Source organism: Trichechus manatus, unplaced genomic scaffold (assembly GCF_000243295.1).
Source record: "Trichechus manatus latirostris isolate Lorelei unplaced genomic scaffold, TriManLat1.0 scaffold00153, whole genome shotgun sequence".
Lineage (NCBI taxonomy): Eukaryota > Metazoa > Chordata > Mammalia > Sirenia > Trichechidae > Trichechus > Trichechus manatus.
Window position 1 is genome coordinate 6514747 of NW_004444089.1, and position 14867 is coordinate 6529613.

The 14867-nt window shown below is 42.2% G+C and overlaps 1 protein-coding gene across 1 annotated transcript in view; it reads left to right on the forward strand.

Moving 5' to 3' along the window:
* NBEA (neurobeachin) overlaps positions 1-14867 on the forward strand; it is a 685423-nt gene that overhangs the window by 592818 nt on the left and 77738 nt on the right. Inside the window, exon 45 of the mRNA XM_023740363.1 lies at positions 8861-8980. Within this exon, the coding sequence (XP_023596131.1) occupies positions 8861-8980 (120 nt within the window). The remainder of the gene's footprint in view (positions 1-8860; positions 8981-14867) is intronic.

The window sequence follows — 14867 nt, forward strand, 5'->3', positions numbered from 1 at the left end:
ACAAAAAAAAAAAAAAAAGTTGAGAATTTAGAGGGTTAAAATGTTGTGGGGTTGTTAACCAATGTCATAAAACAGCATGTGTGCTACTGTTACTGTTAAACCAGCATAAGAAGTTAAGGGAGTTCAGATTAGCTAGTCTGTTAAGATTAACAAACTCAAATCTTATTTAAAAAAAAAAAATATATATATATATATAGTCTGTAATAATAGCTAAAGGAAAAGACATATTGCTGTTATTCCTTTTTTTAGACCAAAGTTATTGTATTAGTCTAATTCGTCCAAAGATTCTCCTTAATTTTATGAATTGGGGTATTTTTGTAAAAATGATTCTGAGCTAGCAGTTTCTTAAGAAATTTTTTTTTTTTAACCCTAACACTTTTAAACTATTAGAAATTCAATTTCTTTACTTGGAATTTTGGAAATATTAGATTTATGTAAGTGCCTATTTATCTCTGTAAACCAATCAGAACTAAATATAAACTAAAGAACTAACCCTTTAGTTTAAGGGTTGTAATAATTTATCAATACCCTCCAGAAATAAGACAGTACTTCACACTCACAAGACAAGTACAAGCTTTTCTGAATTACTGGCCCCAGACACATAGAGCTTCTAGCTTCAGTTCTGTAGTTTCTTTCAGCCACAGGTCAAAACTGAACACAGACACCCACACATTACCAGTCAGGATCTCTAAGAGATGGGTTTCCTGCCCAGTGAACCGAAAATATGTTCTTAATGGATCTGAGCTCACAAACAGACTGGCAGACACACAAACAAAAAGACTAATCAATTAGATTCTCTGATTACCAGATGGTCAGATCATAAAACCAAATTCCTAATCGTTGCTGTCCCCAGCAGGAAATGACTTATTAGCTATGCATGAAGCGAAAACAAAACCAAAATATCAGTAGAGGGTAAAAAAAAAACCCGGAGGAGAAGAGAGTCAGTAAAGGTAAAGTTGTCTTTGCTGCCCAAGGTTCTCTGTAGAAGCCAAGAAGAGACGTTCCTGGGCGTAAGCGGCTGTGAGATGTGTGTCTTAAGCAATACAGTCTGTTGAGCTTATCAGGTTAGTCGACGGCCATCTTGGAGGGACTCCAGAACTGGTAGAGGAGGACATTTTTAGAAGACGTTTAACCAGATGTTTCAATGTGGGAGGCCTTTCCATGCCGGCTCAGATCCCATCGGTGACAGCGATAGCCCTAATTATTGTCCCTGTCAGGGCGATTAGGATGCCTCTCTCAGTTATCTAGGGCTGAAAAAAAGTTAGAATCAGAAACCATTTCTGAGAATACTTTATCATCTGGGTTGTTGTGAGCATTAAATGAGATAATAGATGTGATCGTATTTTGAAATGCATGAAGTGGTATTTGATGTTTTTTATGTAATCAGATTAGTCTGAAGCCAGATTTACAAGACTTATCCAAGTGTGAATCTATAACAATATTTGTAATCAATAGCCTCGTTTAAATTAAGCGAGTGGCGCAAATAGTTAATCGGATAAGTGCTTGGCTATTAGCCAAAAGTTAGTGCTTCACATGCACCCAGAGGTGCCTCAGAAGACAGGCCTGGAGATCTGCTTCTGAAAGGTCACAGCCTTGAAAACCGTGCGGAGCAGATCTACTCTGCATATGTGGGGTCACTGTGATTGGAATAGATTCAAGAGCAGCTGACAACAACATCATCCCTGATAAGCTAAATCCTTTCTCAAATCATAAATCAGAATTCATCCTTAAGTTGATTTAGTATTCCAGTGAAAGGGAATTAAAAACTTGAATCTATGCAAGGCATGGCAGAATATTCTACATGTTTAACCTAAACATACCCCTTTAGTATTGTCTATAACAAAAAAAAAAAAAAAAAAAAAACAAACCAAACCCATTGTCATCAAGTCGATTCCGACTCATAGTGACCCTATAGGACAGAGTAGAACTGCCCCATAGGGTGTCCAAGGAGCTCCTAGCGGATTCAAACTGCCAACCTTTTGGTTAGCAGCCGAGCTCTTAACCACTGTGCCACCAGGGTTTTCCATTGTCTGTAACAGTGCTGTGCAGTAGAAATAAATGCAAGCCACCGATGTAACTTTAAATTTCTAGTAGCTACATTTAAGGGCAAAAAGAAGATGAAATCAACTTTAATAAATGCATGTGTAGCCCAGTTTATCCAAAATGTTTTCGTTTCAACATATAACCAATATAAAAATCATCCATGAGATATTTTACTTTTTTTTTTTTTACTAAGACTTTGAAATCCGAGTGTGTTTTGCACTTACGGCGCATCTCTATTTGAAGTGGGCACATTTCAAATGCTCAGTGGTCACATGTGGCTAGTGTACTGGACAGAGCAGATCTAAAGGACCGCTTTTATGGGGACTCATTCAGCCAACACATCTAATGTCTTGCTGTTACAAGTACACGTATTTTGGTCTAATAGCTTACTAAGTGTTTAACCCAATGGCCCAGGGAATTGTAATTTCCTAACTCCCATCCCCAGGAATTTATGAAGTAGAAAATGCATTAAAATTTGTGTCACTAAGAATATGTTCATAAAAATAAACTACACCTTAAAATAAGTACCTGCCCTTTACCTTTCAAGCCTTTCGACTTAAAGTCGTTAAATTATTATGAGTTTCAGTCAATATATCTAGTATGGCAATGATAATAATTGCCTAAAAGTGCCCATTAACTACATGCCCTATTATTTAAATTTAAAGTATTATTTTAGACAAACTACCAGTGAGATCACTTGTCTAAATTACAACTCTGTAAGACTGTTTCCTTGATAGCTTCTGTTGTGCAAATGATGAGTAAACTCTTATAGCACAGTTATTATTTCTTCAGATATTAACCAGTGTAGAAGGACACATTTTGCATCGACTGTGTTTATTTTAAGGAGCCCTGGTGGCACACATCGATTAAGTGCTCCGCTGCTAATCGAACGATCGGCAGTTGGAACCCACCAGCCGCTCTGTAGGAGAAAGATGTGGCAGTCTGCTTCCTTAAGATTACAGCCTTGGGTCTGGGGTCTTAAAAGCCTGTGAGCACCATCCAAGATACTCCACTGGTCTCACCCCTTTGGGAGCAAGGGGGAATGAAGAGAACAGGATACAAGGAAAAGATTAGTCCACAGAACTAGTGGACCACAACTAGCACAGCCTCCACCAGACTGAGTCCAGTACAACTAGATGGTGCCCGGCGACCACCACTGACTGCTCTGACAGGGCTCACAACAGAGGGTCCCGGACAGAGCTGGAGAAAAATGTAGAACAGAATTCTAACTCACACACAAACAAGACCAGAATTACTGGCCTGACAGAGACGGGAGAAACCCCAAGAGTATCGCCCCCCGACACCCTTTTAGTTCAGTAATGAAGTCACTCCTGAGGTTCACCATTCAACCAAAGATTAGACAGCCCCATAAAACAAAACAAGACTAATGGGACACAATAGTCCAGGGACAAGGACTAGAAGGTGGCAGGAAGAGACAGGAAAGCTGGTGATGGGGAACCCAAGGTTGAGAAGGGACAGTGTTGACATGTCATGGGATTGTTAACCATTGTCACAGGGCAATATGTTGTACTGTTTAATGAGAAACTATTTGTTCTGTAAATCTTCATCTAAAGTACAACTGAAAAAAAAAAAAAAAGATTACAGCCTTGGAAACCCTATGGGGCAGTTCTGCTCTGTCCTACAGGGTTGCTCTGAGTCGGAATCGACTTGACAGCAACGGGTTTGGTTTGGTTTGGTTTTAGTTGGTGTTTATTTTAAATCTTACCCAGGGCATATAACATATAACATCCACACAGAAGTAATAAAATCTTACCCATGGACCTCTCTAGCCCTCAGTAACCTATTCACCTTGCAAATCAGTGTATTCAGCCTCACTTTTCAAAACTCATTTGTCAAACATTTAATCATAATTCTTAGGGAGTTAAATCAATTGTGCAACAAAAGTTAACTTTTGGAACTTTCTTTGTAAATTACAAGTTCCTTTGAAAGCTTACTCAAGACCCTGTTTAAAACATAGTGAAAGAAAAAAAATAGTAGCTGTCCTTTTGCAATTGTAATTAAAACCAAAAGATAACTCTGAATAAATATTGCTCTCATGTTTATCCTGAGTACTGATGTTTAAGGACAATGCAGACTTACTTAGAGGAAGATAAGGAGTACTTAACCCCAAGAACCTGGTGCGTAGTAGTTACATGTTGCTGCTGTGTGCCTCGAGTCGATTCAGACTCATAGTGACCCTATAGGACAGAGTAGAACTGCCCCATAGGGTTTCCAAGGCTGTGATCTTTACGGGAGCAGACTACCACATCTTTCTCCCAAGGAGTGACTAGTGGGTTCAAACCACTGACCTCTCAGTTAGCAGCTGAGCACTTAACCACTGCACCACCAAGGCTCCTTAGTAGGTACATAGTATAGGTTAGTTAATACAGACTTTTGTGAAGATTCTAAAAGATGCTTCTGGGCTCTTTCATAAGCAATGGGGAGAAAATTAATTTCTGGGATTAGACAAAGTCCAGTTCATATACTTGTTCCTCCATTTCCTAGCGGAACTAGGCCCTGTGCTTGGTGCTGGGGACGTGGAGACAGGTGAGACCTGAAGGGACTAGGCCCTGTGCTTGATGCTGGGTTGTGGAGAAGGGTAAGGCCTGAAGGGACTAGGCCCCATGCTTGATGCTGGGGATGTGGAGCCTGGTGAGGCCTGACGGGACTAGGCCCCAAGCTTGATGCTAGGGACGTGGAGACTGGTGGGGCCTGAAGGGACTAGGCCCTGTGCTTGGTGCTGGGGACGTGAAGGGTGGGGCCTGAAGGGACTAGGCCCCATGCTTGATGCTGGGGACGTGGAGAAGGGTGGGGCCCGAAGGGACTAGGCCCTGTGCTTGGTGCTGGGGACGTGGAGACTGGTGGGGCCTGAAGGGACTAGGCCCTGTGCTTGGTACTGGGGACGTGGAGAAGGGTGGGGCCTGAAGGGACTAAGAGTCAGGTTGAAGAATCTGTGAGCTGCAGTGTGGGGGAGTCCAGCAGTACACAGTCGGCAGCCATCGCTATAACGCTGTGTCAGGCAAGGTACTTTGAGTTTTCTCTGTATTATTTTATTCAATTTTATTTAATTCCCATAAGTACCCACAAGGTTTTGTCATCCTCAGTTTATGTAGATGAAGGAACTGAGACTCAGTTTTGTAACTGAGAGGTTAAGTTGCTTGCGTAGGTGGGTGGATGGCCCGCTGAGATCCACACTTAGAACTGCTGTATCTCAGTTTACCATTGCTACCTCTAGAATTCCTGTATTGCCATTTTAATTAATTTAATTTAGTGATCAGGTACACATATGTTTAATAGTGAATTAAGAGTCTTCAGAGCAAATTAATTCATGAGAACAATCACATAACTTTTTTTCTCCTAACTTAATTTGGGTGACATCGCTTTGTCTCTCATGTCACTTAAAATCTTAAACAGCAGTGTGGACTTCCTGGATGCATGTCTGATTTTCAGGCGAATCAGTAATGCTCTCACCTGGCCCGTGGGTTGTTACAGCCATCTTGATTTCACCTCTTTCCTCACACTTCTCTGTCCTTCACCACTGAACAGGGAATATTGGCAGTGCGTTATGAACTTATAAAGTTGGTGACATCTGTGGCACAGGACCAGCAGCAATGCTTTCCATTGTGCGTGGGGTCACCATAAGTTGGGACAGCTAACAGCAACAGCAGAACAGTAGCACAGCTAAATCTCAGGAAGAGATTGAGGACGGCTGATACCTGTGAGCTGCTGCACAGCAGCCGACCCAATGGCTAGTGACAAGAAGGGGAGCTTAAAGGGACAAAATAATGCTTTATGCATATGTGAGTATTAGCAGAGGTCAAATTTTAAAGAAAATAAAGTCTGAAGTATTTAGGGAAATGTCACATAGAGCTGTTAGCATTATTGAATGAGTAACACGCTCTTCTCTCTAGACTTAAAGTTATGAATTATGGAAAAGGAACTGTGTTTATCTTTGCTATTCTTGTAGTTAAGGAGCTCTGGTGGCACAATGGTTAAGCACTCAACTACTAACTGAAAGGTCAGTAGTTCAAACCCACCAGCAGCTCCATGGGAGAAAGACCTGGCGATCTGCTCCCATAAAGATTACAGCCTAGGAAACCCTACGGGCCAGTTCTACTCTGTCACATGGGGTCCCTTTGAGTCAGAAGAACCATCTCGACTGCACCCAGAAACAACGTTCTTGTAGTTAACTAAGAAATCTTTAGTAAAAATGAATGCTAGTTAATCCTTTTAATTTTGGAATCAAATTTAATGATGTCAAAAACTGTGCTTCTCTTGCAAAATGAAAACTATAGAAAAAACATTAAAGTTAAATGCATTAAGACCTCATGATGAAGTTATTTCTGGGTTTCATGCTGTGGGAACATGTACTGTGTGACAGACACTATGTGAACCTGAGAGAATAGTCACAGAGTGTGGCGGCGTCTAAAGAGTTTGTCTCATTTGGACTTCGTTTATTTCATTCATTCATTTGATAGACTGTACATTGAACCACCTCTGTGTACCAGGAGTTGTCTAAGTGCTGGAGATAAAACAGTGAATAAGATAGACTTGGAGTATGCACGTCCAGTGGGAAGTATAGACAAGTTAACCAATTAGGAAACAGTGTGATAACTACTTCAGAGCTGTCTGAGGAAATACAGGTTACTATTAGGAGCCCTGGCGGTGCAATGGTTAAGTGCTCGGTTGCTAACTGAAAGGTTGGCAGTTCGAGCCTACCAGCAGCTCCGCAGGAAAAAGAACTGGGGATCTGCTCCCATAAATATTACAGCCTAGAAAACTCTATGGAGCAGTTCTACTCTGTCACATGGGGTCGCAGTGAGCTGGCATCAACTCAGTAGGAACAGGTTTGGCTTTTTTGGTTTCCTTTAAAGAGAGAGCAAGGTACTGGGTGGTACAAATGGTTCGCGCTCGACTACTAACCTAAATGTTGGCGGTTTGAACCCACCAACAAAAACAGCATTGGAGCACTGGAGAGCCCTGGAAAATCAAAAAAAGTCTTTCAGGAGAAAAGGACATCTTGGCTGAGACTTAAAAGATAAAAAGAACTGAGATAGGTAAGGACATGAGGGGGAGGGGTAAGTGCATACCAGGCAGAGGGAACACCACATACAGTGGATAAGACGTGAGAGAGGTGTGAGGTCAGAGACAGAAGGGGGTGGTGGTTAAGCAGGTTGCAGATTACTGGGAGTCTTGTAAGACAAGTTAGGTAATTTAGACTTTGTCCTGTGAGCTCTGAAGAGCCATTGAAGAATTTTAAGAAGTGATTTGGATTTTTTTTTAAAAGCCATCAGACCATAATGTTACCACCGAGGTCATGGAGGCCCTCCGGACTCAATGGGTCTATGTCTTTTTCTTGTAAGAATACAAAGAGGAGACAATTTTGGGGTTCAGCTCTAACAGGTTTATTTTACTTGTGATAAGTAAAAGGAGTCAGTCAGGGGCTCATGCCTCTCCAAAAGACTGGATCTCAAGGAGAAGCAAGGATTTATATGGGTTTGGTGGGGACAATGGAGCAATGAATATTCAGTGGGTTTCTTTGAAGGAGCAGGTACTCCTTGGAATGGTAGTGCATACTGATTAGATTGCACGTGCATCTGGAATCCAAGATGGAACCTGCTGATACTCAAGATGGAGTCCCCTCAGCAGCTCTCGGCATCACTTCTTATGGGATATGGGATACAGCGCAGGCGCACTGATCTTCTGCATTACCTTGCCTCCTTCAGCGGGCCACAACAGCGATCACACTTTGTTCTGTGTGTGCGGAGCCTGTAAGAAGGGGAAAGGGACTAGAAAAACACGAAGGAGGAAGTAGTAATTCACAGGTTGTTCTGACCTTATTTTATGTTGACAGGATGTGATTCCTGTTTACCCAACTTCTAGGTGGTAGTCTTTTAACAGCTCTTTTATTCTGCCAGCACAGTTAACCCTATCTGTCTAATAATGTGGTACTAATACTTCAGCAGACTTTCGTAAGTGGTCTACTATGGGCATTCCATACCTAATCCTACACAACTGTGAACAATATTTGAGTAACTTTCCTACTTCAGAAGTAGTGCATATGGCCTTAGATATTAGCAAGAAAATTTGAGTTATAAATTGACAATAATGCAAAACCTTTTATCATAAAATCAAGGTTCCTCAGTGGTGCAAATGGTTTGCACAAGACTGCTGACTGAAAGGTTGGTGGTTGGAACCCACCCAGCAGCACTGTGGAAGAAAGGCCTGGTGATGTGCTTCCATAAAGATTACAGCCTAGAAAACCTTATGCAGCAGTTCTGCTCTGTAACACATGGGGTCGCTATGAGTCGGAATCCACTCCACAGCAAAGGGTTCAGTCCTTCTGGTATGTTGGTGGATGCCATCAGGTCAGCTTCAACTCATAGGATTTCCCAGGCTGTAATCCGCATGTGCAGATCACCAAGTCTTTCTCCAATGGAGACACTGGTGGGTTTGAACTGCGAACCTTCCAGGTAGCAGCTGAGCACTTAACCGTTGCACCATGCATGACCTTACATATTAGAAATAAAGTCTGATTTATAAATTGACAATAATGCAAAATCATTTTTCATAAAATCACAGAAGGCTGGACTCTATCATTTTATAGACGGTGAGGCCTGCAAAGCCGTGACTGCCCGAGGCTGCAGAGCTGGTGCCCACAGTGGCCTGGGCAGGCCCACTCTGGGTGCGGTGGCCGTGTTTCCAGGGTCCTGCGCTGTTCCTCCCTCAGAGGGGGCTTCAAAGGTGGTCAGACTCCAGAGGAATGAGGGCAGCTGTGTGCAAAATGATCAAACTCCCACTTCTGTTTTCTCCTTAGGAACCATTCACGACCTTCTTCCTGAATGCAAATGATGGGAAATTCGACCATCCAGATCGAACCTTCTCGTCAGTTGCAAGATCTTGGAGAACTAGTCAGAGGGATACTTCTGACGTAAAGGTAGGCTCTTTCATGTGTGGATATCAGTTGAATTCCAAAGTATGTGTAAATTGTGATATTTGTATTCGAGTGAGTGTGTAAGGTATTTTATACTGCAGTTTTCTTCTGTAATATTTTCTACATATATGGTACGTCTAACCTAAAAGGAAACTACAGAATAGTTTTGAACATTATAGAAAAGGATTCAGGATTCTTTTATTTTATATTACTCTGTTAAGGTGTTTTAGTTGTTTCAGAAACTCCCTGTCTAATTTAGATCGAATAATCAGGAGCTGGAGCGAAAAACCCATCAACTGCCTTTCCTGCTGTTAACTCAGTACTTGGCCTGTTCCATAAAACACAGCAGGAACTGGAGTTGACCTTAAAATGTCATATTGTTATAGCTTGCCTGGCTTTGGGTTTGCATAGCCTGGGGCAATTAATAAAGCATTAATGACAAGACCCATTTAAAATGTAGGCTTTTCTGTAAAGCTTTAGCTTTTTCTTGACTGTGCCTGGGGATGATGTGCAACAATACACATTAGATTAAACCAACACACACACAATATCCTAGACTCGCTGGAGAGGAGAGTAATTTCACAGTTGGTACTACTTAACTATTGTTAAACACAGAGGTCGCATATTCATTTACCTAGATTCTTATAAAAAGAAAATGGTTATATTCAAAACAATAACGCACGTTAGTTCTTCTCTCCTTTTTCACATTTTTTTTCCCTGAAAATAAGATTACAGAATTGGGTTAGTGCATAGGTTTATGTCTTTCTTATTTTAAGCCCTTTTTCTTCAAGGAGAATTTTCCCCTCATTGTCATCCAGACAGACCATGAAAATATCATGGTGCCACTCCACTCAGGGTCTTACTTAAGCCGATAAAAGCAATGAATTTGAGTCAAAATCGTCATTACATATCTGTGCTTCTCTATCGCAAACCGTTTTTTAAAAAGCAATTACAGTGCTGCTGAACTGTAAGAAAACTGGATAAATACAACAATTTTTGTTCCATTCTTTTTCAAAGCAGACAACAAAGTAAATGGAGCCAAGTAGACTGCAGTGTGCCTGTGTGTTTTGCTCACGGCCATCAGAGTTTACTTAAAGGAATATGAATTTGTGCAAACAATACTTTCACGTTCTGGAAGAAGTCGGAGAATCTAGCGGGCACCGTGGGTGTATTAAACCCAGATGACCCACGTTTTTCTTCTCACAGTCTTATAACTTCACTGAGGAATTAACTCTGATATATCCGTAAACCGTCATTTACACTGATGCTGCTAACCAGAAGGTCAGCGGTTCCAACCCACCAGCCGCACCACGGGAGAAAGATGTGGCAGTCTGCTTCCGTAAAGATTACAGCCTTGGAGACCCCGTGGGGCAGTCTGCTCCGTGCTGTAGGGTCACTATGAGTTGGAATCGACTTGACAGTGAGGGGTTTTGTGGGATATTAATGAAAGCAGGGAGGGAGTCAGTCCTTAATAACACTTTCAGTATTAACAGGAAATGGGAGCCGGTAGGCTTACTTGAATAACAGCATCTGGAGTTAGCACCATATTTATAAGATACTTCCAATAAATAGCTCATAAGTATGTGAATTAAATACCCTTATCTTTAATTTGGAGTCTCTGGGTGGTGTAAACAGTTAACACGATCAGCTGCGAACTGAAAGATTGAAGGTTCAAGCACACCCAGAAGCAGCTCAGAAGAAAGACCTGGCTGTCTACTTCCAAAATATCAGCCTTAAAAACCTATGGAGCACAGTTCTACTCTGACACACACGGGGTCACCATGAGTTGGAGCTGACTCAAAGACAACGTTTTTGTTTTGTTTTGTTTTAATCTGTAATGCAATGCTTCCTGTCACATCTAGCTGCTAACCAAAAGGTCAGCAGTTTGAATTCACCAGCCGCTCCTTGGAAGTCCTATGGGGCAGTTCCGTTCTGTCCTATAGGGTTGCTATAAGTCAGAATCGACTCAACAGCATTGGGTTTGTTTGTGGTTTTGGTATCCCATCTAAGATTATATCTTACTTCAGAGCTGTTGCTCGGTGCCGTCCAGTTGGTTCCAACTCATAGCTACCCTGTGTACAGCATAAGGAAACACTGCCCAGTCCTGCCTGATCTTCACGTTCATTGTCATGCTTGAGCCTATTGTTGCAGCCACTGTGTCAATCCATCTCACTGAGGGTCTTCCTCTTTTTCGCTGACCCTCTCCTCTACCAAGCATGATGTCCATCAGGCACTGGTCCCTCCTGATAACATGTCCAAAGTAACATGTCCGATTTCAGAGCTAGATCCATATTATATCAAGCCATTCCAAGTGAAAATACCTGTTCACTGTTATTTGACATCATCACAAAATAAAATTGGCTTTTCCCCTTAATTCCGAGATCCACGTCACTCGCTCAGGTACACACACATTTTGTCCAGTCATTCTAGTTTACGTATATAAACTTCAACCTTTCCTTTCTATCCCGAGAACTTTACTGATGCTTTTCACCACCAAATACATCACATATTCACACCCGACAGAGAGTCCGTCCTGCTGGCCAGCATCATAGGCCAGGCTTCTCCCTCCAAGACTGCTGGGAATTTTCACGGCAGTGTTACTTTTCAGAAAAACATTTTGTTAATAATTGTGCTTCTCTGGTTTTTGGGGTCACATCATCGAGGACGATGGCGTCATGGTTGTGAATAAGTAGGGAGGTTTTTTATTTTTTGTCCTCAAGCAGCTGTGCTGAAGAGAAACAGGTACTTTTTGTTCCCCAAGACTTAGTTTATAAGAAGCTCATTTCCCCAGCTAGACACTGCACAGAGTGCTCTTTTTTTCAACTCTCCCCACCACCGCGCCGAGCCTCCCAGGCCGCATGAGAATGTATCCTGAGCGTCTTTCCCGGCAGACCTGCGCCTTGAAAGGCTGCACGCTGCATACACGCATAGCCAGACGGCCTTATTTTCCCGCGTCTCGCGAGTTTTCTGCCGTTGATAGGGTGCAGTCTCACCACTTTTCTCTCGCTCTCTGTTAAGACTTCTCCCTCGCCAACACCCAGTGACACTTCCTTCTCTGACAGGTTTCCGCCTCCGCAGCTCATGGCTTTCTCAGGTTTTGTTGTTCCGTCATTTATTCACACTCTCCTCTTGATGGCTTGTTCGTCTTTCTCTCCGACGTTTACTTTTAAACACAAGTCTGCAGTGATTTCTTCATGACCTTTGTGTAGACATGTGAAGGTAATCCCTTCTAATGGGACCAGTGGCCCGAAGGCTATGCGCATTAGTAACTTTGAACAATATTGCCGAGTCATGGTCCACAAAGGTAATTCACGCCCTGGCTCAGTGTGTGAGCTCCCGGCCTCGTCACTGTCATGATGAGCATGGTAACCTTTGCTAAATCTGATACGTGAGAAATGGAGTCTCTCTGTTGTTGCAGGCATTTCTTTAACTATGAACGAATCAAGTCTATTTCATACCTTTATTCACCTCACAACTGATTCATTTACTTTGTCCATTTGTCAGTTGAGTTGTCTTTCGCTTGATTTGAAAAACAGATCTTTGAAACTGCAGAAAGTTGCAGGGCAAGTATTGTTTCTCAGTCTTTCCCCTTTGCTGCGCTTCAGTTATGTTTTTGTGTCTCTGAGTGCATTCTGTGCTTCCCTTTACAGCATTTGAATTTGGGCCCTCCTAGTCAGATGGTTAGGGTTAGGGTCCTAGTTCTAACCCTAACCCTAGCCCTAACCTAAACCTAGGCCTACCCCAACCAAACCCTAACCCTAGACCCAGAACTAGCACTAACATCAACCCTAACCCTAACCTTAGCCCTAACCCTAACACTAACCCTTGCCCTAACCTTAAACCTAACCTAACCCAAGCCCTTAACTTAGAGAGAAGACAGGTTTTTTTGGTAACACTGGTGGTGACTTGAGAATTTTCTAAACTCATGTTTAAATACATTGTTTAAAGTATATACTGTTTTTTTCTTTTTTCTTTTTAATGAGAGAAGATTTAGCAGGGAAAAATATATTAATAAGAGTAATAGTAGTTTTTCAAATTATATGTGAAAAGCTACGATTTTTTTTGTTTCTTCTCATATGAAGCTCTTAAAATATGCATTTGATATATATTTTAAGGAAATACTTCTCCATTTTCAGAGAAGTATCTCTGCAGTATCTACTGACTTAGCCCGACAATCACGTGGAAGAGAGCCGGAGAGAGTAGGTGGCTGTCCTCCGTCTCTATTGATGTCAGTCTCTTCCTGTGATCATAACTACACGCCGGGCACAGAAGGAGTGTTTTTGCAGTGACCTTTCAGGAGAGGCCTCCCAAGCTAAGGCAGACCAGTTAGTCCTTAATTTATTATTATTATTTTTAAATTTCTCTCCTCTGGCATGTAGTCTTGGTAACAATGACATTCGACTTACTTAAGTTCTTACACTAATTTTCCTTAATACCTTCAAAAGTTGTTATATTACTTTCTGAATAGCTATGTCGATGTCAGAAAAGGTAGCCGTGACAAAATGCCATTAAGGTGACACAGTGTAAATTAATACAGCTCACCGAGGGGCTGGCCGCTGGCTCACAGGTCCATTATGAGCTCCTGTGGAATTAAGGAATGCCAGGGGCTCAATCTTCTGGAAAAAAGAAAGAAAAGAGGTGGCAGCTTTAAAACCTTGAGTGAATTATATTAGAAAAGTGAAAATGTCTGGGCTGGATTTGATTTCACTAGGAAGCCATAAAATGGTGTACTCTCTCAGCAAAATATATTAAACCGAAATGTCGGATTGGATGCAATAGGTATGCAATTATGATAGTGTTAATAGTGATCTATCATTCTAAGACATACATTCAAGTCCAATTTCTCAGCAGCTTGAACTTGTCATAAGCTTGTAAATTAGAAATTGTGTTTGAGGATATTTTCTTGTTAGAGACAGAACGCATATAATACTATTAACTGCACCACGGGGCTTTAGAAGAGCCGTTAAAATAAACTAGAGATCGCATTTACTGACACAAAACGCCTTTTGGAACATTCATTTTGCCTTTTCTCTAACAATATGTGGTGACTTTCTGCACTGTTTTCCATTTAAGAATTTTAGACCACTTGTACTCTTCCCTTACAAAGAAGCCGGTGAACCGAAGGCCACCAGTGGGAGGAGAGCGGTCAGCACGGCTGTCATCTGAAGCAGGCCAGCTAGTGGGGGGTGCCCCGGCAGAGCACAGATGACCATAGCGGGACCCACCCGTGTGGAATACCCCTGGTGGTTTTCAGACGTGCTTTGTTGTGGGTGGTTGGATGCCATCCTCAAAGCTGTCCCGTGAGGTGACCATCAGTAGCCCTGTTTTGTGAAGGACGCTTAGAGCTATTATGTGACATGCCTACCTTCACCCAGCAGTAAGGAGGCAGCCAGAACTGGCAGTGAGGTCTGTTTACTTATTTCCAATGCTTTACCCATTAGATGGCATATTGTCTGATTCTTCTGCATGATCATGTAATCATATCCAGCTAGTTTGCCTGTTTTGGAGCAACTGATCAATCAAGTTATACTTTAGTCATTTATTGCTGTGTAACAAACTACCCCAGAATTTAGTGTCTTAAAAAACCACCACCACCACTTACTTCCTCATAGTTTTGCAGTTGCAGTGGGGCTCCTCAGGTACAGCTTGTCTCTGATCCACGGGGTGTCAACTGGGGTGGCTCATCTGGAGCCAGAAGATTCAAGATGGCTGCACTCATAGATCGGAGGCCTTACCTACAACTACTGGAATGGCTGGGAGGTGGCAGTCCCCTCTCTCTTTACGTAATGGCTGGCTTCCAGGAGCACCAAAGGAGAAAAAGAAGAAGGTTGCAAGTCCACTTAAGGTCCAGAGGTCACAGGGTCACAAAGTCACAGAGCCACCCAGATTA